The following is a 27521-nucleotide window of genomic DNA, read 5'->3' on the forward strand; positions in this document are numbered from 1 at the left end:
TGGAATTTAATTTCTTTTAGCTAGTACAAGGATCTATTGCTGTGGAGGTCCAGCTTGTGTTGGCCACTTTAGATTCACATAAATATGTCAGTGAGGACTGTGTTCTAATACAGGTAATTAAGTAGTTTGTGTACAGAAGATGAGGCTAGTAATGTGATTTATGATTTCTAGGCACAGTTCATTTCAACTTCAATTATTAAGGCAATGTTTAATATATGATTCCACCTGCAAATATGATTTTTTTTTACTTTGTTTCTATTCAGCAATTTACATTAATACATTTTGCATTGTTGGCATAATTGAATGATAGTACTTAAGTACTTATATGCAATAAATATTAAATTATCTATCCTGTATTCCATCTGGTAGATCTCTTATAAATAATCCCAAAGCTGTTCAGTTTGTTCTCTTACTTTTGCCTTTTATCAATTTTGAAGGTCTATTTGACTTTGGACCTCAGATGTTCTGCTTGTTCTCACCTGACTGTTCTCATGGGTATATTTCTTACCCATCATCAGTCTTTTAGGAGTTGGTTAGCTTGGATGAGAAACTTTTAGTGCTGTCTGTCAGATTAAGGAATTTTAATTAATGGTTAAGTTACCATTAAATAAGTTATGGGTAGCATATGTCTTAAAATTTTTAATAAGGCATGGAAATAGTTTTTAGAAATAACTAGATCCTTAGAAATTGTCTATATAGCCTGCTTTCCTTCCCCCCACCCCGCCCTTTTCACAGCTGTACCCGTGGCATATGTCAGTTCCCTGGTTGGGGGGTTGAATTGGAGCTGCAGCTGCCGGCCTACGCCACAGCCACAGCCGTGCCAGGTTTGAGCTGTGTTTGCGACCTGTGCTGAAGCTTGTAGCAATGCTGGATCCTTAACCTACTGAACGAGGCCAGGGATCGAAGCTGCATCCTCACAGATACTATGTCAGGTTCTTGACCTGCTGAGCCACAATAGAAACTCCAATTTTCCATTTTTTACATGTATATTTCCAATATGTTTACTCCATATCCTTAGACTGAGAGAACACCAGCATCATTTCTAGTCATTTTATTTTCTTTTACATACTCCTAAGGAAAGCATATAGAGAAGGAGGGAAACTTACCCCCATAAACAGGTCTCAAATTTAACTAAATCTGGGTTACTATTAAATTTCCTTCCCCAATATACATACTCCTAAGGAAAGCATATAGAGGAGGAGGGAAACTTACCCCCGTAAACAGGTCTCAAATTTAACTAAATCTGGGTTACTATTAAATTTCCTTCCCCAATATAATTCTCACCAAAATGTGCTTGGGTTATGGGATGGAAATCCTGTAAAATTGGATTGTTATGATCATTATATAACTACAGATGTGATAAATTCATTTGGGTAATTAATATATATATATATATGTATATACACATATATATAAATTCTCACCAAAGGTTCACAACTGAGGGAGTAGTAGGATAGGAGTCCCAGGAAGAAGAATGAAAGGCATGGAGTTTTTTGCTCTGACTGTAGCTGATAATCGTCACAATTCATGCCCTCTGTTCTTGCTTTGTACTTAGAAATGTTTTCCAAAATATTTTTTTCTGTTTGAAAAGTTCCACTAGTTTTTTTTTTTTTCCCATAACTGTATTTCTGCCACCATGTACTGATATATGCAGTGTGCCAGTTGTGTGCTGTGTGCCGGAGGCACAAAGATGAATGCACTCCCTCCCATGCCCCCACTGAACTCAGGGAGACAAACCAGTAAACACAGGATTTCCATGGTAGTGGGACAGCTGTGAATAGGCTACTGTGGGTACTTAATCCAGCACACGGGCACAGGGAGGAAACAGAGATCTGAATATACTATGAAGCCCAGTCTCACTTGTGAATTTTCAGTCTGTTTTTTGGCATTAAAGTGTTCTCAAAATTTGAATGGTTTACTTCATCAAGGTCCAGTGCCTTCTATATACCAGGTACAACTAAAGGAAAATCCCTACCATCAAAGCAGCTTATGTTCAATAGAGGTGATAGAGCAAAACGCAAGGTGTAATTGTGGAAAAGAAAAAAGGTGAAGACAAATTTCTGTGTCATGGAGAAGTTTGACAACTTACTGAATGCCAGATACTTTGTTAGGTGCAGGGGAACACAAAGATGACAAAGGCACCATCGCTGCCTCTAAGATTTTATTTTGTATGACTCCCAAAGTAAAAATAGGTTCGTATTTTTAAATGGTTGCAGAGAAATCAAAAGAAGACTTTTCAGGGCACATGAACATTGTGTGAAATTCAGTGTTCATAAATACAGTTTTGCTGAACACAGCCAAAGCCATTGGTTTACATGTTGTCAATGGCTCCTTTTGGACTATAACTATGGAGCTGAGTACTTGTGACAAAGAACCTTTGACCTGCAAAGACTAAAACGTTCAACTGTCTGGCCATTTAGAGAAAAAGTGTTAACCTCTGGTGTAGTGTAGTAGTCTCTTAAACTTTCTGATTTCCAATCCCGTTAGAAAAAAAAAAAAATATATATATATATATATATATACACATACACACACACAAACATATATTTGAGCAAGTAACGCCAGTATGTTTTATTTAAAAATTGTTTATAAATATGTATGTATTAATACTATGTATGTTATAAAATACAGACATAGTAAAGAATTCCAAACATGAAATGAACAAGATTTTAAAACGATTTAAAACGAGTTTGTTTTATTTATTAATGGTACAAAAGCCGTTGCTGTCATGATTAATAGCTTTTTAGTGAGAACAGTGTCCATGTGTCATTATTTTTTATGTCTTGTTTAAAAAAGTGACTAATTAGAAGGTTTAGTTCCAAGTCCATTTCATTTTGATATTTGGTTTAATGTCTATTACAGCTGAAACATAAATCTGACAAAGATACCTAGGTCCAAGTGGAAATGAGAACATCATTAACAACACTTATTAAATCATAGTATTAACTTTGCTCTGTGCAATCCATGAATCAGGCAAAGGTTTCCTGCTAAGCCATGGGTAGTAAATTCCCATCTCCCTTGATGACAGTTGGTTGTTTCTGGACCTAATCTGAAGTATTGCAGTTTCATATTTGTGAATAAATGGGCTTTAAAAAATGGACTTCACTAGATGTCATCAAGGACATGGGCTCTTTGCATTTTTCCTTCCACATCCTTGATGTGTAGACCCTTGTGCCTGTGTTTGGCTACTCATGTCCCCTGCAGTCACTGCACCTAGTGCTCAGAAGAAGAGGTGAGTTATGCAAGGGTGAAGGAGACTGACCTGGCAGTTGGGTTGTATCTTTTTCAATGAAGTCCATTTGAAAAACAGTTATTTTCTTGCTAGTTGTTAAACTGTTAAGGGATTACTTGTACTTTTTTGAATGAAAAATGCCCAAGTCATGCTAAATTTCAGAAGTTTTCAAATGCTTCGTCTTGGAGTTTCTGTGTGGTGCAGCTCTTTAAGGATCCTGTGTTGTCTCAGCAGTGGCACAGGTTGGATCCCTGGCCCAGGAACTTCCGTGTGGCACTGGTGTGGCCAAAAATAAAACACTAAGAGTTCCCATTGTAGCTCAGCAGGTTAAGAACCCGACATAGTGTCTGTGAGGATGAGGATGCACGTTCGAGCCCTGGCCTTGCTCATTGGATTAAATGTCCAGCTTTGCCACAAGCTGTGGTGTAGGTTGTAGATGTGGCTCCTATCCGGTGTTGCTATGGCTGTGGTGTGGGCCTGCAGTTGCAGTTGCAGCTCCAATTTGACCCCTAGCCCCAGGAACTTCCATATGCTGCATATGTGGCCCTTAAAAAAAGAAAAAAAGAAAAGAAAAAAAAAATTACTTCGTCTCAAGATAGCCAGAGATATCTTTGTAAGGTACAATGTGTTTTCATGCTCATTTTCAATCTCATTTAAAAATACTGTAAATATTCTACTGTATTGAAATAGCTTGCTTTTATTAAAAAAAAAAAACCCTACATTTTTGACTCACTGTGTGTATTTGGGTTTCAACTTCTTTCTTGCTGTGGTTTGAATTTTGCATGCGGGGCAACCTTCCTTACTCGGGAATGCTTCCCACTTAACAGTTTTTTCATAAGGCATCCTTTTATTAAATAAATCATTTATTTTGGCAATATGTTTTCTCTGTTAGATTGTTTTATTAGCAACTCAAGTAGTTTTTATATTTCATTATTGAAACAATCTAGCGAATAATATAAGCTGAGTTGTTTAAAAGAAAAAAAAAACAGCTGTATTTTCATTCAATGGTGTGATAACCCTCCCAACTGAGTAATTTTTCTAATACTTGTTTTAGCAAATTTTCAGCAATGATTTTTGTGTATCTTCTGACAGCATTTGCTGACAAAGGAGTGTGTTTTAGTTTACTGTCATGTTGTTTTGCATGTATTTTTTATCTGCTTCTACCAAGTGTTCCTCCAGTGTCATGGGACCTTTTGTCTTTTGCTATTAAAGAAAGAAAACATTCAAAAGAGGTTTCTAAACATATGTCATTAAGTTTACAAAATTTCACTAAGTACTGGATTGCATATCACATAATTCTGATTATGGCTGAGAAAATTGAAAAGCTTCCTTTATGCTCTAGATGTTTGAATTTTCAATTGCCTGCCAGTTTGAGGTAGCTGTATAATATCATTAGCTAATATTTTAAGGTACAATATGCGTATAAAGTGAGTCATCATTGATAATTGATGTACATGCATATTTCAGGTAGTTACCTTAATTTTCAATCTTGTGGGATCCGTTTCTTATTAGCTTTATATTTTTATTATTTTTATTATACATTATGACTGACGAAAGGCACAGACTTGTGAATAGGATATATAACATTCCAGCATTTTCTTGTTCCCTTGTGCTTGCATTAATGGTGTTATCTTATTAACCTCAATATTTTGTCTTCGTAGCAATCTTTTAAAGTTACTTTTCTATTTTGTTGTTGTTTCTTTTGAGGGTTGACTTAGTTAAAGCTAGATAAAATAACTTTTATAAGTCCACTTAATCAGGTACTTGTAAGCTGCAGTATGTTGCAATACACTGACAGTAAACAAATGTGTGGTGTGAATACCCCATTCTTCCCTTAAGATACCTCATGTGCCATTTGGACCTGTGGATCCAATGAGGGTTTCAGTGTTATTCTCATGTTAAATATTCTTTTATGATTTTTAAGTAAAAATATTTCACAAACCACAGTGGATCCTTTAAGTAATCTTTAAACTATGTACACCACTGGTTGAACATTGAGCTCAGAATTAAGGATTATGGGAGAGTGAAAACAGTATTTGTATTTTCTAATATCTAAAGATACACTCTGAATTTACCTTCTTGATGGTGAAGAGGTGTATGTAGATATTTATAGTTGGTTCTCTCCAATAAGATCTGAAAGTATAAATATATGAAGATTTTTATAAAATACTCAGTAACGGTCACTTAATTTCATGCTTTTTTCCTGCCTTTGGCTCCATAGTATTCGTAGAGATAATGTATTTGGACAGTATTTTTCCCTTTAACTTTGTCTTCCACATGAGCTTCTATATGTTATGTAGATCCAATTATGTATGTGGCTGTAGTCTGTACAGATAAAGTTAACTTGATCTTTGGAGCACATGAGATAGTTAATTAATACCAGGAACAACTGGCCAATTATTTATTTATGTAGAAAATCCCTGATGCTTTTATTGGAAGTTTGAAAAAGAAATGTTCTGTCCTTTCAAGTTCATAGAAGTTAGAGGAATTATCTATAGGACACATTTTTATATGAACATTTCTTGAGAAAAAAAGAAATGTAAAAATCCATTAATTAATAATCTTAAAATAATCAAAGATTACTCTAATTGCTATTTATGCTAGGGTATATTTTTAGGTACTGAAGTATCATTGGTTCATCTTCTTGGTTCCTAGTTGGATTCATTTCTGCTGCGCCACTACAGGAACTCCAGTTCATTTTCTTTAGGGGTACAGATCCTCTCAAGATAGAAGTTAGAGAATACTTGATAATTTACTACTGAGAAGCAGAACGAAGAGGGCAAACAGTTGATGGTGAAGTTAAGTTCAGACTTAAAAACAGCAAGTGGAAAATCCAGCCTTAAACTGGGATCAATACATGTTGCAGAAACAGAAACAGTTATTTTATAGAAATATATAGAAATTTACAACTTTATAGAAAGAAGGAGCAAGTATTACTTCTTACAGAGAAGTAAGAAATAAAAACAAAGGGTTGACATTTACCTCTCATAAAGCAAGTGAGATAAACAACGGAAGGGTTCAGGAAATAGAAAATGTTAGAGATGAGGAAGTTATCTGTTTAAACATTATCTGTTTAAACATTTATGGGGAGTGAGATGGGAACGAATGAATAAAAGTACAAATGAATGAATAGGGAGCTGGTTTAACTTTTAACCTTCTCTCTCTTTTTTTTTTTTTTTTTTTTTTTAAGCCTTGGCCTGCGGCATGTGGAAGTTCCTGGGCAAGTTCCCCTAAGAGGGATTGAACCTGCACACAGCAGCAACACAAGCTGCTGCAGTGATAATGCCGGATCCTTAACCTGCTGTGCCACAAGAGAACTCCTTAACTTTCTTATTTGACTCTATTCTTATATGGCTCCTCAGCAATAACTTTAGGAATACAATGTTTATTTGATGAAGAGGTGAAGGAGTTTGTCTATAATGGGAAAATTGCATCATAGCATAAGTGGTAGGAGGAAAAATGGTTTAGTGTTTATAAATATGACTTGACACAAATACAATACAAATATTATAAGTATAATATTTTGACTCCACCATTTTTTAAAACTGTAAAATACTACATTCTTATGTATTGTGGAAGTACTGAAAGTTAAATATACTAAAAGCTTGCTTTTGTATTTTGAGTACTGTAAGAACTCAGTTTAGAAGTAGTTTCCTATTCAATTACATTGTTTAGAATTAATATTGAATTTTGAGTATTGTTCTATTTAGTTTTATAATTGTTTTATAAAGCTGGAGTTAATGATTTGGAAGTATTAGCTGCCTAATTAGTAGGATGCTGCTGCTTTCTATAAGATGAATCGTTATGGTCTGTTCTTCATGTGAATGGTACTTATTCCCAGTCAAGCTATGCAGCAAATTTATAAGTATAAAAAAAATTTGTTAATGTAAAGCAAATTATTAAGAGAAAAGCTCCTAAATATCCCATTGGCTTAACAAGTACTTATTAAATGCTCGGTGCATTCTGGGAATGCATACGTTTTCTTTGGGAAAACAAAGATAAAAAAGAACCCAGTTTCTTTCCTCTGTTAGCGTATAGTTTAGGGAAGGTGGATTTATGAGAGAGTTTCATTTGAAGTGCTACAGTAATAGGAAGTTAATGTGGAATAATAGAATGAATATAGTCATTTCTAAATGAGGTGCTTTGGGGGAAATCTCAAGAATTAACAAGCATATTACTTAGCCAGATAAGGATTTGGGTGGGGTGGGATGAGATGGGGGTTAATAGAGCTAGAGGGTGGTTAAGTTTAAGTTGATAGCCTTTTAGGCAGATAGAATAGTGTCATAAGCGAAGTAATGCAAGTGTATTAACAGCATAGTGTATGTAGAAAACTACCAATAACTGTTCATTATTAAAACATAAAGGGTAAGACGAAAAGTAACAAAAGAAAAAATGAGACTAGGGAAGTGATAATAACACCATTCTTTGACAACTAGTTAATATACACTAGGCTTGGGTGCATGGTTACGCTTAATCTTGACATTCCTCTGAGGTCTTTATTCTCCTTATTGACCTGCCTGCCTCCATGATTTTATTTTCATAGCATAATCTTAGCAGTGTGTGCTGGTAAAAACTGAACTGGAGTGACATGGTAATGTAGAAATGTCACTGGAAGAAGAGCAAACTCTACCTAGAGACTGGCAGAGGTGGCATTACCACACTCTTAGGCTTGGTTGTGAGGAGTACAAATACAGACACGCTTATCTTGTCAACGTTCCAGAGTTGATTCTATAAGGGGGATGCAGATTCATGCTAACTACATTTATAGTTAGCTATATAGTTAACTACTATACTGTATACTACTACTACACTATATATGCTATACTATACTACTATATTTAAAGTGTAACTAGAATATTTAGAGATAGTAGAGACATAGTCTAGTGTACGGGAGCAGTGTTTAGTGGTTTTTATGGAAACAAACACGAGTCAGCAGAATTATGTACGTGCCAATAAGGTCATAAAATCAGAGGCTGAATTAATAGAGGTATACTATTTCAAGATGAAGATGGCAGAAGTTCTTTCCTTCCTTGGATTTATCAAACCATAGAGTATTTGAGAGAGATGCTGAGCCATGTCACATGAAGATAAATTGAAGCCGGTAATATACTTTATCCCTAAGGAGATGGTGTTGCCTTCATATAACATTTGTTTATTATTCTTTATTCCCTCTGTCCAATCTGACTGCCATTTCTCTTCCTTTGGACTCTTATCACTTTTACTTGAATTACTGTGTTAGCCCAAATTATTATTTTTTACTTTGATTTTTTTTGTTTTGCTTTTTAGGGTCACCCCCAAGGCATATGGAAGTTCCCAGGCCCGGGGTCAAATCAGAGCTACAGCTGCTGGCCTACGCCACAGTCACAGCAATGCAGGATCCCTGACCCACTGAGCAAGGCCAGGGATCGAACCCTCATCCTCACAGATACTAGTTGGATTCGTTTCTGCTGCACCACAGTGGAAATTCCCCAAATTATTAAACATAAGAGAATGCATTCTAGCTAGTTTAAATATAAAATATGTATTTTATATTTAATATATTTTAGAAACATTTATTTTATATGTTATATATACAACATCTCGTATATAATAAATCAGAAGGGTTGCAAAACTGGCTTCAGGTAACATTAGTATAGGAATAACTTCCAGAACCACACAGCCGATATATAATCTTATGAAGGAGCTGTTGCCAACCCAAAACCACTTGGTCAAACTGTTGTGATAACAAAGATGTGGCTGCTGCCATCAGTTCCATAACCACATCATCTCTGATGTCACTCGTAGTAACCAAACAGATTGATTACTCATGGTCTTTCCTTAAATAGTTTTGAATCTACACCTCCTACATATATGTATGTCTTGGGTGGAAACTAAGCCACCTATGTACTCTAACTATAAGCATGATGAGAAATGCGGTTTTTATGGATTCTTCTTTGGTGGGGCTGCCACTGTGAGGGTGTTTTAAAATGTAGTGGGCATGTTCAAGTGCTGTTGGGCAGCCAATCATGACAGAAGACCACTGTGGTCTGGTAGCTAGTCTCCTGGCCTTCACTCAAGATTTTTTTTTCCATCCTTCAAGACCCAGATCCTGATAATTCTCTGCTGACCTTCCCATCTGTCTGCTGTGTTCCTGAAACATTCTTTGCATGTCTCTATTATAATGATGTGCTTGCATATCTCTTCTCCCTACTAGGCCATGAATTGTTTATTCTTATTTGACAGACAAATATAGCATTTACTAAGTAGCAGACATTGTTCTAAGTACTTCACAAGTAATAACTCATTTAACTTGTGGACTCAAGTACTCTTTGAGTTTTGCATTCACCACTCAGCCTGGCATAGTCTGTGGTGCGTGTTACATGTTCAGTAAATAAGTGATTCAGAATTTAAAAAGTAGAGAAGAAAAAATAATTACAGTCCTATCACTGTAACAGGATATTAGTAGTTTGTTGTACATATTTCAGATACAGTCCTTCAAGAGAACACTTGGCCAAAATTAAGGTGCCCTGTAATGGGATGGGTTTCCTGTGGAGGTAGTGAGTTCCCTGTTAGTTGAAATTGATACAGAACACAGATGAGTATATGTGGACTTTATAAGATCCTTAATCCAGCCTCATTTCTGTGATCCTACTTTGATTCAATGATGCTAGATCTAGTCTTTGAGAAAGAGAGCCTGCCTTCAAGTAAGTCATTAACAAGTAGATGAAAAATAAGGAGATAAGATAGAAAGGGAGGTAGAGACAGTGATTAGGAAGGGGGGGGTCAGGTACTGATTGTGAATTAATCATCATAGCAGTCACTGCAGTGGGTGCAAATATTGCTCATGAGATTCTTGCTGCATTGAAGTTACTATTCAGATATTGTTTGATTACTTTTTATGATCTTTTGTTTTATTCTTCACATTCTCAAATACGACTCTTTAAGGTAATTTTAATATTTCTGTTTGCCCTTTAGTTTACTCAATTAAAAAATTATAAAGGTTTTAATTGTAGTGATGACTAAGCAAGTGAGGGGATAAAAATAATACTGATTTTTAAAAAATTGAGATACAATTCAGATGTTGCAAATTTCATCCTCTTAAAGTATACAGTTCAATGTGTTTTTTCATATAGTCAAAGAATTGTGGAACTATCACAATGATCAAATTTAGGACATTGTCATAACCCCCCAAAGAAATACCATACCTCCCAGGAGTCACACCCCAATTCTCCCCACTGCCCCTTACCCTGCCCCTGATAACCGCTAATCCACTTTCTCTGTCTATAGATTTGCCTATTCTGGACATTTAGTGTAAATGAAATCATATACTGTGTGATCTTTTCTGAGTGGCTTCTTTCATTTTCCATAATGTGATTTTAATGTTCATCCATGCTGTAGCATGTGTCAGTACTCCTCTTTATAGCTGAATAATATTCCTTTGTATGGACATAACATTTGTTTATCCATTCATCACTTAATGGGCACTTGGATTTTTTCCACTCTTTGATGCTGCTGCTACGAACATTCATGTACAAGTTTTTGTGTGGACATATTATATGTTTTCATTTCTCTTGGGTATAAGCTGGGTCATGTGATAATTTTATGTACAACTTTTTGAGGAACTGCTAGACTGTTTTCCAAAGTGATTGCATCATTCATATTCTCACCAGCAGTGTATGAGGGTTCCAATTTTTTCTACATCCTCACCAAGATATGTTGTTATCTTTTTGGTCATAGTCATGCTGATGAGAGCAAAGTGGTATCTCACTGTAGTTTTGATTTGTATTTCCCTAATTAATGATGTTGAACATCATGTACTTGTTGGCCATTTGTATGTCTTCTTTAGTTTATTCAAATCCTTTGCCCACTTGTATTGGGGTTATTTGTATTTTTACTGATTTGTATTGTTACTGATTTGTAAGAGTCCTCTTTTTATTTTTTTTTATTAAAGTGTATTTGATTTACAATGTTGTGCCAATTTCTACTGTACAGCATAGTGACTCAATATATACGCATTCTCTTTCTCATACTATCTTCCATCATGTTCTCTCTCAAGAGATTAGATATACTTCCCTGTACTGTATAGTAGGACTTCATTGCCTGTCCACTCTAAATGTAATAGTTTGCATCTACCAACCCCAAACTTCTCCCACCTCCCCCTTGGCAACCGCAAAAAGTCCTTTTTTATAATTTGGATACAAATCCCTCATCAGACATACGGTTTGTTAATGTTTTCACCAATTCTGTAGATGGTCTTTTTATTGATGTTGCTTTTTGAAGCATGATCCTTTCCAACTTGGTTTTGTGGTCCTTCAAGTACATCTTAGTATGTTTCAGGGATTCACATGAGTTTCAAAATGATGACAAATAATTTGTCTAGTGAAAATGTTATACACGTGCATGTTGCATAGTATAAAGTGAAGTTTCCAACCAAATTAAAACTTGAACCTCAAAAGAGTATTGAATATTTTTCTCTCCAGTGAGTGGTTTTTGTTATCTCAATATAGGTAACTATGTTTCTGATTTTTTTTTTCCCCTGTGCGAATTCAACAAATTCTCATGAATCTTTCTTTAGTGACATAGTGTAGATATTTATTAGATGGAAATTTAAAAATCATATCTCTTTTATATAATAATGATCCTAAGGGAGCATATGCCAAATAGTAAAGTGTTCGTTTATTGTTTATTTTTACCCTTGTGGTAAATAAATAGCTTTTTTTTTTTTGCTAAGGCTGGATGGTATGTATCTATGCTATAAACTGCTAATTTTTTCTGTGGAAGAGTTTAAAATGTTTTTTTTTCTTTCTGCTCATTAGTTGAATAGGTAGAAATATGAACCATAAATATATGGTGAAATTTATACCAGATTATGGTATATAAGTGAAAAATAATAGTGAATGAGTCACAAGATGATGATTGTTGTTAGTCACAGCATGACTTACCATTTTTAGATGAACTATTTATTAAATCATCTCTGAAACTCTTAAGCAGAAATTTGCTCATGCTCACAATAAATGTTCTTTTAACAGGAGGACATGAACCTTAATGAAGAACGAAAAGCTCCTTTACGAAACAAAGATTTTACCACCAAGCGTGAGATGGTTGTCCAGTATATTTCTGCTACTGCCAAATCTGTAAGTACTGAGACTTTCCTGGCACCCACATAATGAGCTTAGCATTATCTGCTTAAAAATAACCAAGCCTTAGATCTCTTAAGTTCTTGCCTCGATGTACTCATATAGACTATGCATAAAATAAGCTCATACATGTACTCTAATACATTTTGTATAAATTTCAAAACTTTTTTTTTTTTTTTGTCTTTTTAGGGCCACACTCGCAGCATGTGGAGGTTCCCAGGCTAGGGGTTGAATCAGAGCTGTAGCCACTGGCCTACACTACAGCCACAGCGACGTCAGATCTGAGCTGCATCTGCGACCTACACCACAGCTCATGGCCACGCGGGATCCTTAACCCACTGAGTGAGGCCAGGGGTCGAACCTGTGTCCTCATGAATGCTAATCAGTTTCTGCTGAGCCACTATGGGAACTTCCTCAAAACTGTTCTTAATTAGACTTATGTTCTTGTATAGAAGACAGACTAAGGATAGAGGGCACAGAGTTAATCCAGTAAGTTTGTGGGCCGAGGTTTTGTGCACTTACTAATGACAATTAGTGACGTCTGCAGTTTGTAGATATTCAGCATAATATACAGTTTCTTATATGAACATTTCAGATTTTGAGAAGACACAAATATAGCCTAGTTACAAGATTTAACTAAGTTTACATTAAAGAAGTGTGTCTGATATCTGCTTGCATGAAATTTTTAGCAATATTTTTAAGACAGTTTTTCATTTTTGTGATACTACCTATGTAAACTACCTCAGAATTGTTATTGTTTAGTTTAATATAACATAAAGGAGGGTGTTTAATAGGAGATTTTTGTATTTGTTTTTTGGTTTCTTTGCCATGTAATTGATTTACAATGTTGTGTTAGTTTCAGGTGTATGGCCAGTTCATACATATTTATCTTTTTTTCAGATTCTTTTCCCTTATAAGTTACTACAAATATTGAGCATAGTTCCCTGTGCTATATAGTAGGCCCTTGTTGGTTATCTATTTTATATATAGTAGTGTGTATAAGTTAATAATAGAAGCTTTAATGAAATCTGTTTGAGTCTCAAAAGACTAGAAGGTCGAGTTCACTGAAAACACTTGTCTTGAGCAGGAAAAACTTGGTGTTTTAATGGACTGTGTTCACTTTGTTCACTTCCTAAGTTGCTTCTGAAAATAGCCTTCCACTTTGATTTATTTTCATTAAAAAATGTATTTTTTTAATCATGACATGTATCTTTTAAATTTCTGGAAAGAAGAAGCTTTTCACATTTAGAGTTCATAAATCACTATGCATGTATATATTACATATGTGTTTGTATGTATATATATGTCACATTGTGATTTTATGTTTGTGTGGTATGTATTTCACACACACATTTGCATTTAAGACATAATATATTTTAAATTTAAAAAGTTGACCAGTGAATAAAATAGTTTATCATCGGAAAAAGATGTTCTAAAATTATTTGGCTCTCCTATTAATGCTATTTTAGTACAGTAATTGCAGTGGCAATTACTGATGCATTTTGCCCTGAATTCTACGATTGTATTGATTCCATATTGTACTTTAAGCAAGCTAAATCTGAATGCTGAACTATTTAAACATAACACATTGCAGCTCTGCCAGAGCAGAGCAACAGCATGTTTTTTAATTTGCTTCTGATATCCAAGGGCAGAAATATGTTTCAAGTGATAAGTGAAATTTGCCATGAGCGCCATTTTCAATAGAATTAGGTGAGGCATAGGGTTTTACTTTGAAATTCTGATGAATCTCCTCTCATTTTTGCACTCAAGTTAATTGTTCACAGTAAAATGCTTTAGGAAATGCAGGGTGTACATTCTGTGTTCTTTTTCAAATACCTAAAGGCAAATACTACTAGTAAATCTATAGCTAAATCTGAGTGCAAAGTACAGATAACAATATATGAATAATTATGTGGTGTTTTTAATGACAAGATTTGATTAGTGTCTCTGGCTCCTTTGCTGTTTTTGTTTGTGTAAGTGGGACTGAGTGTAATGAAGATTATATGAAGCTCTTAGGCTTTAACCTTTGGATTTTGACTCTATGTCTAACTTGTTTTAACTTATTCTCATATTGTTTCCTTTTCAACTGATCAAAGAAATGCCCACTTTTAAATACTCATTTTTTTTCAGATTAAAATAGTAAAATTTGAGTAGATGTTGGATGAGCTCTCTTAAATTACTATATTTGAAAGATGGAAATTGAATGATTCTCAAAAGACATGAAAACTCTCTCTCTCTTTTTTTTTTTTTTTTTTTGTCTTTTTGCCATTTCTTGAGCCGCTCCCACGGCATATGGAGGTTCCCAGGCTAGGGGTCGAGTAGGAGCTGTAGCCACTGGCCTACACCAGAGCCACAGCAACACGGGATCAGAGCCTCTTCTGCGACTTACACCACAGCTCACGGCAATGCCGGATCCTTAACCCACTGAGCAAGGCCAGGGATCTGAACCCAAAACCTCATGGTTCCTAGTCGGATTCGTTAACCACTGAGCCATGATGGGAACTCCTGAAAACTCTTTATTTAAGGCATTAGCCTTAAAATGTGTACTGTAACAATTTAGTATATGACCCTTATTTGTTTCATTTAGCACACATATGAACACCTGATGTGTATAGAACTTTCATTAGAGTTCTAAGGTTTTACATTTTATTTGCTAATGTTTTTCAGGAACCAAATACTGTGATGAAAGAAAGCCTGTTGATAAGCATGTTTTAAAGCTTCCTCGCTTCGGGGAGACATTCATTAGTGCTGTGTTTTCAGTGATGAAAACAAAGAAAATTGCATATGTGATTTCCTTTTGAGGGTGAGAGAGATGCCATTTAGTGACAAAACATCCTCTCATCTTTTGACCTTTTCATGTTCATGACAATGACATTTGCATAAATTTAAACCTAGCCTATGGCCATTTACCTATGTGTAACCAAGGTTTCCATCCTGCTGTCTTTTTTTTTTCTTTTTCAACAAGTGGCCGCACCTGTGGTATATGGAAGTTCCCAGGCTAGGGGTCAAGCCACAGCCACTGTAGAAGCAATGCCGAGTAGTTATGTTGTGAGCCACACGGGAAGTCCTAGATATGCTTTTCATGTCATACATTTTTATGCTTACATTTTCACTATGATACACTGATTTAAAATGTTTCCAGGGAGTTCCCGTCGTGGCGCAGTGGTTAACGAATCCGACTAGGAACCATGAGGTTTCGGTTCGGTCCCTGCCCTTGCTTAGTGGGTTAACGATCCGTCGTTGAAGTGAGCTGTGGTGCGGGTTGCAGATGCGGCTCGGATCCCGCGTTGCTGTGGCTCTGGTGTAGGCCGGTGGCTCCAGCTCTGATTCAACCCCTAGCCTGGGAACCTCCATATGCCGCAGGAGCGGCCCAAGAAATAGCAAAAAAAAGACAAAAAAAAAAAATGTTTCCACATTTAAGGTAGATATGATTGTAACCACTTCTTTAGGAAAATGCTTTATAAATAGTCTAAATAGTCTATAGCTTTATAATCGTCTTTTCAATTTGAAGTAAAAGCAAAGTTAAGGGCTAGAGTCCCTGGTGGAAAAATGTTTTATAGTCATATGTTAAACCAGTGAGAATTTCAGTTAAATTTGAACATAAAATGTTCATTACCCCCTTTAACACCTGCATTAGTCATTTTTTATGGAATTGAAAAGCAAACAAAATATGCGCTTAATAAGAGATGTCTATTTTTCTGGGTTTCCTTGGTCAGGACAGTAAAGCAAGGTGAAACTAATACACAGGTTTGTGCTCAAAACCTGCTTCTAAAACGAAGGCGGGTCTTTAATTGTGTAATTGACCACGACAAAATTAGCCTGGAATAAGATAAAGGAAATTAAAAGATAATGATGAAAACTATTGCTTAGTTTTTGTCCTCTTCAGGTCCCATAATAGAAAATGTTAAGTTGTGTGAATGCCAAAGGAAAAAGTAGCTTGGGTAACTGACAGTGATGAATGGCTTTAAATAAGGGAGTGGCAAAGAGCCTCTCCTCTGCTTAAGCTGGACTGGTTTGCTCATTGCAGCAAGTGTGATTATGGACCTGATGTAGGTTAGTTGATAAACGTTTAGATAATTTGGCTACCAGTAATCTGAATGAGTCTGTGTTTTTCAAAAGTTCAACATATGTTTTCAGAATTGGAAAACCAAGCTTTGTTAATACTGCAGCATTATCATACCAATTCATGATCCTGAAAGAGGCAACAATACATCAGTGATAACAGACTTTTGCATGTTAAATTTTAACAGTCTATGTAGATATGTATGGGGAAAAATTAGTCACTGAAATCTTAATATCAGTTTGCCAAATGTCAGTGTCCGTATGAGAATATTGAGAAAGTAGTTTATTTCTAACTTAAATCACAGTCTTTGAAATTGAGATTTAAAAAATGTGAATTTACATTTTTATGAAGACACAGTGAAAGATATCATTTATTAAAAAATACCAATAGGAAATAATTTAAAATAGTGATATGCAAACACATTATACATTTTTTGATTGACCCACATAATAAGCAGTTGAGAATTATGTCTATTTTTATGTGTGTATACAGTATTATAGTTTTGCCTTTGCCATTATCAGATATTTTCTTTCTCAGGTCTTTTCCAGGCATTGCCTAGATAGGGTGAAACAGTTGAATTCAAACATGACCAAACCTGTTTCTTTTGGCTTTTCCTTGGCCCATCTAATCTGTCTGGGGTATGTGCTTTAGCCAAATGCAGTCATTTTGCAATCTGAATGAATCATTAAATGGGCCATATTCTGGTTGTTTCACTGAGTATAGACTTGCCTTAATTGTTAAGACAGGATTGCCTTTTTTTATTTTCATGTCTGTGTTAAATAAACAAGGGACAAATAAGACCTCTGTCTTTTTGGTGGGAGGAAGTAATTTAGGTCAATAGCATATCTTTCAATTCAGAAAACTGTTAATGGCAACAAAGAGACTTTTATTCAACTAAATAATAGTCTGTTGAAGGAATATTTAAGAAAGCTGCTTCTCTATTTAGCGATTCATGGATTCCTCTGAAATAATTTACTGGGAAACTGTCATTATCTTTTTGTATCTTGTGGTATCCTGTTCAACTTAAAATTCTTGTGGGGAATTTCAATTATATTTGATTTTTATTTTTAAAGTAGAAGCTGAAAAATAGAACACATATTGGTAATAACTGCTATCAGATTAATGGTTTAAGATCGTGGATTAACTCTTGTTTGAACATTGCTTGATATTCAAATGTAGGAATCTGATAACAGTGATTTATATTTGGATTTTGGTATAAAATTAGGTTTAGGACTATGATTTTACTTCTTGCTTTCTTAAACACAACTCTGCCTTTCAGAAATTCTCTTTACCACTAGATAATCTCAATCAAAGTTGCAATTCTTGAACTGTTTCCTCCTAATGAATAACTCTATGTTTAAATATAAACTGCTTCTTTGTCTTCACATTATATAGAAAACTCTACTCTTAAAATAGAAATGCTGGGATGACTTAGAAAACTAGAATCATAAACAATCTATCATCTTTGTAATTTTATTTATTTTTTTGTAATTTTCAAGTATAGTACAAAACAATATTTTAAACTTTAAATTTATAACAATATAAAATATTCCAATTTTCAACCTAAAGTTTATTTCTTAATGCATGACTTTAAATGCCACATTTACATTCTAAAATACTTCATTTCAACCTTAATAGTATATCTGTTAAAACAAGGAAAGAGGAAAAAAAGCAATATTTGGAAAATAATTAAATTTTCCATTGATAATTTTTTGAGGGGTTGTGGGCTGATAGATATCTGCTGTCTGATTACACTTAATCTTGGATTACTTGATAATTAGATTTCACTAGCTGTGAAGCCCATTACAGAACCTTCAAAAAATCTTCAAATAGTAATAATCTTTTATTTAAGAATATTTATTCTGTAGACAGTACACATTTTTGAAGGATTTAGAAATCAGTACTGATATAGTTGTGTTAGTCTCTAGATCTAAAGTACTAAAAGTGTTAAAAGTATAGGGGTAGATAGCTAACTAATTTACTAAACAATTAACTTCTGTGAAAAGCTTCTGATTACTAATACTGTTGCTGTTTTTTGTTTGTTTGTTTGTTTGTTTTTACACCATAACCACTCTTCGTTGGCCACTGCATGCAGATAGTTGGAAGTAAAGTTATGGTGAGTACAAAAGATGTGTTTTACCCTTAGATGTGACTTTGTGCTTTTGGGGATTGAATGATTTTCTGCTCACAGTATTTTATATGTTTCGTTCTTCTTTTGGTGTACAGTTTGCCAAAGCAGTAAGATGAATATTAAAATCAAGTGATTAGACTTGATAAGTATTTTTCCTGTGGCTTTTGGAAATGCTTTAGAACTAGAATATGCTTGTATATTTTGTCTCAAAAAGTTTTACTTCTTTTTAAAAATTCACTCATTCATTCATTTATATTTTTTTGGCTGCTCCTGTGGCAGGTGGAAGTTCCCAAGCAAGGGATCGAACCCACTCCATAGTAGCAACCCAAGTCACTGCAGTGACAGTGCTGGATCCATAACCTGATGCACCACAATTTAAAAAAAAATTTTTTTTGAATTGTGCCTGTGTAAGTCCTTATGGTTCTGATGAAATTGTGTGTTTTCCCTCAGTTTTTCAGGATGGCAGGGATAGACTCCTAAAAGTTTGGTTGACGCTAACAGGAATTCTTATTGAAGCATCTCACTTGGACTATAGTATCACTGAGCACATAGTGTAATGAAAGCAACCTTTGATGTTGAGTCAGGAGTCCTAGGTGCTTGTCTTTGTTGGGGGCTACCCATGGGCTTTGTGACTTGGGGCAAATCAAGTGTAATTTCTTTTAGATTTAGTTATTAAGTGGATAAATTGAAGTGATTGGCTTGCATTATCTTTGAAAGAAATTTTTTGTTATAGTTTATTTACAGTGTTCTGTCAGTTTCTGCTGTACAGCAGGCTTGCATTATGTTTTAAGGTTTACTCTTGTTGCCTTCTTAATGTTCTATTCTCAAAATGCTGTATTTCCGTGCCACAGTTACATGATACACGGTTTCATTAATATACCAAACATGGCCTGTATTGTAATTAAGAGCTATTTTTAATTACCTTGCTTTCATGATTAAACAGTCTGTATTTAGAAAACAGGGTAGGAGATATTATCTTTAATATCACTAGGTACCTTGAATAGTGAATCTTGAATAGTGGATATATTTTTTCCCTTTTTTTAATTTGTAAGACATTTAGGTGAAAAAGCCATCGATCTTTTGGGATGATTTTAAAAATCAACAAATATTTCTTCAGTGCTTATTTTGTGCTGAAAACTATGTTAGGCACACTGATGCCTGGAAAATAAGAATGGGATAAGACCTTAATAGTTTCAATAATATATGTTGAAGTAATCAAACATTATTAAATTGTGCCTGTTGATTGTGTGATAGGAATACTTAAGCAGGGTTAAGATTAATTAGAGAAAATGCCATGCATACTTCTGGGCTTCTAGAAATAGCTAGTTATGGTGGCTAGGATTTGACTGGGGAGCAGAGCGGATGGAGAAGCTCTCAGATTATGGAAATAATGTTCAATGCAAAGGTTTGGAGAAAGAGCCAAATTGTGTATGGTGGGGAGGAGTGTTGTGGGGGAAGAGGGAAGTGAGAGATGAGGTTGACTTTGTTGGAACAAAGAACAAAAATGTATATTGGAAAGATTTAAAAATCAATTTGAAAGGGGATCTTGAAGTCCAGGTAGAAGATTAGAAATTAGTTGGAGCAAGCAAGTGACATGAGGAAAGCAGGGTTTAAGAAAAGTAAATTTGATAGCAGTAGGTAGACTGGATTAGGCTAATGGTTCTCAAAATCAAAAGTGTATCAGAATGGAAATTTTGTATCTTACGGGGTCTGGGATAGGGCCAAGAAGTCTGCGTTTTTATCAAGCAGCACAGGAGATTCTGCGAAGTTAGCCTGAAGAGCCCAGTTTGAGAAATACTGGATTAGGATAGATAGAGATTTGTTTGAGGGGCTACCCTAGGAGACATGTGTGAGTCAGTGAGAATTTGAATTGGAGGCTTAGGTACAGAAGAGTGGGGTTAAATAGCAGAGTTTTGGGCAATAAAAGAATCTGGAGCTCAGAGTGGGCCAGAGCAGCCCTATATTTCTGGTCTTGGTGCCATAAGCAATCCCATGGTGTATGCCAGAGGCCTCTGAAATATTACTAATTTCTCTACATCCAGTTATCAAGTTCTGTTGATTATTATTTCTCCTCTCAAATCTATTCCGTAATTAGCCACACTGTTGCTTCCTTAGTTCAGACTCATCATTTAACCCACCTGTGATTGCCATAGCCGCCTCAATATTCTCCTAGTCTTTGCTCTCATCCCACCCGTGCATGTTTCTGTATGGTACCAGAGGTCACACTGCTAATCCCCCTCAAAATTTTCAGAATTTCAATTGGAGGCTTAGGTACAGAAGAGTGGGGTTAAATAGCAGAGTTTTGGGCAATAAAAGAAACTGTGATCTCAACCCCACCTCCTTTTCTAATTCATCTACAACAGCATTCTTACATGCACCCATCCTCTCTGTACAGATCACTTGGCAATTCCTTAACATCCTATTTTTGATACCTCTAAGTCAAGCATATTTTAATTCTTTGAGCCTGAATGCCCCTTTCTTCTTGAGTGTGCCCAGCAAGCTCCTAAATATCCATCAAGATTAAGCTTCTTGTCAGTCTTTGAAGGAAAAGCCATCTTAGATAACTCCTTACTTCCCGTAACACCATGTATATAACTCTATTGTAATATTTAGCATATTTTATTATAATAAATAGTCTTTCTTCCCCAACATACATAGCGCCTGACCCCAAAATACTAGATCTAATGGGGAACACAGACAGGTAAACAGAATAAAGATGCGAATTGCCACATAGAAAGGTTGCAGAGTGTGCAGAGAGGCTGCATATGGTTTAATAAAAAGTTTTGTCCGGGAGTGTTAGAAAGACAATATAATGAGATAGAAGTTATCATTAATCAGCAACATAAACGATTTCATTCCCTTTGTTTGCTCTGTGAGCTGCTTCTCAACACTGGAGTTTGCAAATCCTGCAATAAAGGGAGGAAACTCTAGGGATCACTGTCTAGAAGTGATGACAGAATTAATTCTAGAGTTTATGTGGGAAGGGTACCTTCAGCAGAGAGGCGTTTGATTGCTTGTTGAGACTAGAGAGAGGAGTGAAGTAAAATATTTAAAATCACCTGGTGAAAGTCTGGTACAAAAGGGCTTATTTTTTATGGTCTCATTAGTCTATACAAGATGGAAAATTTGTTGATAAAATGGCTTGATAAGAATTTCATAAGAAGTGTTCCAGGGAGAATAAATCCTAGAATAACCACTTTATGTATTATAGTTGCCTAAAGACTACAGATGTTGGTCAAAAAAAATGAGTGATGTAGAAGCCAGACTGAAATTGGAAAGATGGAATATGTAATGAACTAGGTCTTTATGACCTTATCTTTCTTTTATCTTTCCAGTGTTTATTAGAAACAGAAATTGAGGCATCTGAGGTCTTCCTGATCTCAAAACCATTAGCCTTTTTTTTAAAATTACTCAAATGAATTGATCACATCTGTAGTTGTATAATGATCATAACAATCCAATTTCATAGGATTTCCATTCCATAACCCAAGCACATCCCCCCACCTCCCAAACTGTCTCCTTCAGAGACCCTAAGTTTTTCAATGTCTGTGAGTCAGCATCTCTTCTGCAAAGTTCAGTCTGTCCTTTTTTCAGATTCCACATGTCAGTGAAAGCATTTGATGTTGGTGTCTCATTGTATGGCTGACTTCACTTAGCATGACAATTTCTCGGTCCATCCATGTTGCTGAAAATGCTGGTATTTCATTCATTTTAATGGCTGAGTTATATTCCATTGTGTACATGTACCACATCTTATTTAGCCACTCCTCTGTCGATGGACATTTAGGTTGTTTCCATGTCTTGGCTATTGAAAATAGTGCTGCAATGAACATCGGAGTACATGTGTCTTTGCGAGTCATGGTTTTCTCTGGCTAGATGCCCAGGAGTGATTGCTGGATCAAATGGGAGCTCTATGTGTAGTTTTCCGAGGCATCTCCATACTGCTTTCCACAGTGGTTGCACCAATTTAAAATCCCACCAAGAGTGTCCTAGGGTTCCTTTTTCTCCACACCCTCTCCAGCACTTATGGTTTGTAGACTTTTTGATGGTGGTCATTCTGGCTGGTGTAAGGTGGTACCTCGTAGTGGATTTGATTGGCATTTCTCTAATAATGAGTGATGTTGTACATCTTTTCATGTGTTTTTTGGCCATCTGTATGTCTTCTTTGGAGAACTGTCTGTATACATCTTCTGCCCATTTTTGGATGGGGTTGTTTGTTTTTTTGGTATGGAGATACAGAGGTGTTTATAAATTGTGGAGATTAATCCCTTGTCAGTGGATTCACTTGCAAAGATTTTCTCCCATTGTGTGGGTTGTCTTTTCCTTTCATTTAGGGTTTCCTTTGCTGTGCAGAAACGTTTAAGTTTGATTAGGTCCCATGTGTTTATTTTTATTTTTACTGTCATTGCTCTAAGAGGTGGATCTGAGAAGATGTTGCTGTGGTTTATGTCAGAGCGTGTTTGGCCTATGTTTTCCTCTAAGAGTTTTATAGTGTCTGGTCTTATATCTAGGTCTTTCATCCATTTGGAGTTTATTTTTGTGTATGGTGTTAGGGAGTGTTCTAATTTCATTCTTTTCCATGTGGCTGTCCAGTTTTCCCAGCACCACTTATTGAAGGGGCTGTCCTTTCCCCATTGTATCTTCTTGCCTCCTTTGTCATAGATAAGTTGGCTGTAGGTGTGTGGGTTGAATTCTGGGCTTTCTATCCTGTTCCACAGATCTATATTCTGTCTTTGTGCCAGTACCATATGTCAAAACCATTAGCCTTAGTTTTCAACTATTCTCTTCTATAAATTTACTTTAAAAATCAAGCTGTTAGTTGAACATGACTACCCACTCAGCCTCATACAGTCTTGCTTCTGACTTGGCTCATTGGATTTTTTTTTCTTTTTGCTTAGAATGTTTTCCTTCCTTTTTCAACATACTGCCCATCCTCTGTTCTTCGATGAAGTCTATTCTGATTCGTTTTCTCCCTATTTCCCCATCCCCTGACTTCCTTCTAGTAATTTATCTAAACTTCTATAGTACTTTATTTTTAACTCTCTTATGGACTCACTTTCTACTCTGTTTTATAGTTTCTATTACATTATATGTTACTTAAGGGCCTGAATAATAAAATTATTAAGTTTTGTAATAACTCCTGTATTCCTTCAGTTTATCATATTGTATGTCCTTGAATAATCCTCTCTATTACCTTGTGGCCCTGTCTTTTTATGTCCATAGTATAGACCCTATGAAGGAATGCAAATTTTAGTAGATGTCATGGGTTTAGAAAGGCAAATAGACTAGAGCTCAGATTGCAACTCTGTTGCATACCAACTGATTGACCTTAAATAATTTCCTTAACATTCCTGAATCTCAGTCACTCCATCAATACAGTGAGGATAATAAAACCCAGTTCACGATGTTTTGGAAGTTTATTGTTTATATTTAATATATTTAACATATTAAGAACCTTGCAAATAATAGTAGGTCTCAATTACATTTTTTGTAAATGTGTTAAACTCTATGAAATGCTTGTTAATAAAAGATATAATACACAAAGATTACATGGTAATATAAGACTACGAGCTGCCTTTTTTTTTTTTTTTGGTTAAGTATTCAAGATGTGTGCTGCTTGATAGAATGATTTATTCTGGGTCAAGAATGGGGGGAGGAGGAGTTCCCGTCGTGGCTCAGTGGTTAACGAATCCAGCTAGGAACCATGGGGTTGCGGGTTTGATCCCTGGCCTCGCTCAGTGGGTTGAGGATCCGGTGTTGCTCTGAGCTATGGTGTGGGTTGCAGATGTGGCTTGGATCCCACGTGGCTATGGCTGTGGCATAGGCCAGTGGCTACAGCTCCGATTGGACCCCTATCCTGGGACCCTCCATGTGCTGCGGGTACAGCCCTAGAAAAGACCAAGGGAATGGAGTTCCCGTCGTGGTGCAGTGGTTAACGAATCTGACTAGGAACCATGAGGTTGCAGGTTCGGTCCCTGCCCTTGCTCAGTGGGTTAACGATCTGGCGTTGCCGTGAGCTGCGGTGTAGGTTGCAGACGCGGCTCGGATCCCATGTTGCTGTGGCTCTGGCGTAGGCCGGTGGCTATAGCTCCGATTAGACCCCTAGCCTGGGAACCTCCATATGCCGCGGGAGCAGCCCAAGAAATAGCAAAAAGACAAAAAGACAAAAAAAAAAAGAATGGTGGTAAGGATTCACCTGGATGGAAAAAAAGAGAATGTTTTGCCTGTTTATTGGAAGTTATGTTGTCTAGATTATTGCTGGGCTTTGAAAAACAAATTAAAAAATTTACATGTGGTTTCAAGATAATACTGAAAAAGTTATTTATTTATTTTTGGCTGCAGCATGCGAAAGTTCCTGGGCCAGGGATCTAACATGTGCCATAGCAGTGACCCAGGCATAGTAGTGACAATGCCAGGTCCTTAACCTGCTAGGCCACTAGGGAACTCCCATGACAAAGTTATTTTAAAGATTTATTACAACAGTTTAGGATTTGTTATAGATGCCATCTATAAAAGGAAATGATAGAATACCTTCTTGTCAATATCTGAAACTAGCAAAAGAGAATCTAGAGTTAGGATAGAGATAGAAAGAACTGAATGACTTTTTCAGTAGCTTCTAGTTGTAAGTGTTATAAACTTCTTGAAGAAAAATACATTATTTTTAAAAACTGATTTAGAAATCAGCTAAAATGACTGATTTGATTTTACTGCAAGCCAGGAATACTTTATCCACAGGTAGAAAAAAGCTGTTCTGTGGGGGAAGAAAAGAGTAAGAATTGACATGATTACATATGATAATTGGAAAACAGAATTATAATGACCAGAACTAACAATGTTAAATATAAGGTAATTTAGTGACAAATAGTTGAGTACCTAGGACAAATGGTAGGGTGTCTTTTGGGATAGTGCTTGTTTTGGCATCATAAAGACTTGAATTTGAATCCCTGATTCAGCAGTCATTCATTCCCATGACCTTGGTAATCTCTCTAGCCACAGTTTCATTCCTTTTTGGACAAAAAAATTACTGGACACCTATTATGTGCCAGGCACTATTCTACATGTTTAGATCATGAACTATACAGATAAATTTTCTTCACGGAGATTACATTCTACTTGAGAACACAGACACAATAAGCCACATGTCAAATATAACGGCAGGTGCTATGAAGGCCAAAGAGCAAGATAGGAAAGCTGAGTGTGATTAGGGAAGCACTATTTTAGATAGATGAGCTCTCTGAGCAAATACCATTTGAACAGAGACATGAATGAAATTGGGGAGAGCCAATGCAAATAGCTAGGGAAGAGCTTTCCAGGCAGAGAGCATCAGGTACCCCAATTTTGAGGCCAGAATGTATCTTGAGTATTTGAAGAATAGCAAAAGGCCACCATGGATGGAGCGGGGTGAACAAGTGGAAGTATAGGGGTATCTTTGTTAAGGTGACTAAAAACATAGGTGAAACATATTGATAAGTTGTAAACATGGAACGATAGGTTAAGGTTATTTTAGGAGGGCTATGCCAAGGAGTTAGTACTTTAAGAGTCAGTGAGGAATCCCGGGAGGTTTTGAGCAATGGAATGACAAAATCTGAACTATTTTGGGGGAAGATTAATGGAGCAGTGGAAATTGGAGAAGTTAGAGACTGGGGCAGGGAGATCAAGCTGGGGGTTGTTGCAGTAGTTTAAGTAGTTAAGACCCTGAACTAGAGAGTGGTTTCTAAGAACTAAATGGAGGTTATAGGTGAGAGCGAGAGATTGTGGAAGTAGAATATATCAGTCTCAGCAAATGATTAAAAAAGGGCCCAGGAGATGTGTGAATCAATAGTGACTGAAATTGCAAGCATGGGTGACTAAAGCGATGGTGACTTGAACATTCCTGAAAAAGTCAGGAGCCAAGACCACATTTGGAGTAAAACAGGATGAGTTCAGTTTAGACATGTTAATCAAGAAGAGATGTAAAATCACAGAAACAAGAATAAGGTTATCATCACACAAGACCATTTCTTTGGCATTTGTAGCATTGCGTAGAATTTTATAATTTGGTTTCAAACTCCTACTTTAACTCTTTTAAATATATTCTCTGCACATTGCTGCTGAACGTACGTTGTTTATCATTCTGATAACATTTACCTGTTTATAAACCACAGTCTCATTATCTGTACCAGGCAGCGAAAGTCACGTGTACTTCTCATTGACTCAGTGGACCCAAATAGAAAAGAGCTAGTCATTTTGGTGGCCTGTAGTATTGCTTACTAGATAAGCCATTTTATATAGTCAGTATATCACATTTGTACCTTTTACAATGTTTCTAAGTAATCTGTCAAAAGGATGCCCCATCATAGAGGAAGGGTAGTTACAAATGTAATGTTTCTTTGCCCGAATGAGTGAATTTTTCAGGACCTTTTCCTCAAAATAGAGCCACATGAAATTTGTTTTTCTAGGCTTGTGAAGAAGCTCATACTGAAAGTTCCTGTTAAAAGTATAAACTTATGGCCAGGCTCAAAGTAGTAAATTCAAAATGCCATTGATGTATTTTTTACTACAATCTACCTAGTAATTATAATAAGCCGTAAAATAATACTAAGCATGGCAGTATGTATTTGTGGGCTGTTAAGCTGCTATTGCATTGTTAAATTGCAGTTTAATTAGTTTACTGATCGAACAGTATCATGATGTGTATTTCGTGTAATGTTACACTTGTGTCAGGCCAATTATTTGAATATACCCTGTGACAAAAGATCAAATCTTACTTTGCTGTTTCTTTAAAAAAAAAAAAAAAAAAAAAAATTGTATAGTCCAGAAGGGGGAGACAAAACACTGATTATTGGAGTTTGAAATAGCTGCTTCCTGATAAACAGGACTTTCTTACACTCCACTCACTTTGATTTTTTTTCTTTCTTATAGGCTTAGAAATTGTAAGAGAGTTGCTACTGTAAAATACTTAGTTTTATGGTGGTGACAGTTTTGCTAAAAATCTAAATT

General features: G+C 35.8%; 1 protein-coding gene across 13 annotated transcripts in view; it reads left to right on the forward strand.

Annotated features, from left to right (window-relative positions):
• The window catches only part of DIAPH2 (diaphanous related formin 2), a 1391236-nt gene that overhangs the window by 74769 nt on the left and 1288946 nt on the right, over positions 1–27521 (forward strand). For 9 of the 13 annotated variants that reach the window (XR_014834656.1, XR_014834653.1, XR_014834655.1 and 6 more), the window contains 2 exons: positions 12241–12345; positions 18507–18527. Coding sequence is in view for 9 of the 13 variants with exons in the window: in XM_085006645.1 (XP_084862771.1) it covers positions 12241–12345; positions 18507–18527 (126 nt within the window). In the remaining 4 variants the exon portion in view is untranslated. The remainder of the gene's footprint in view (positions 1–12240; positions 12346–18506; positions 18528–27521) is intronic. The other 4 variants (XR_014834654.1, XM_085006646.1, XM_085006644.1 and 1 more) reach the window with 1 other exon arrangement.

The sequence above is a fragment of the Sus scrofa genome, chromosome X, assembly GCF_054392235.1.
Source record: "Sus scrofa isolate SSC_HxYL_T2T_F1_AM1 chromosome X, Sscrofa_HxYL_maternal_Yorkshire_Landrace_v2.0, whole genome shotgun sequence".
Taxonomy (NCBI): domain Eukaryota; kingdom Metazoa; phylum Chordata; class Mammalia; order Artiodactyla; family Suidae; genus Sus; species Sus scrofa.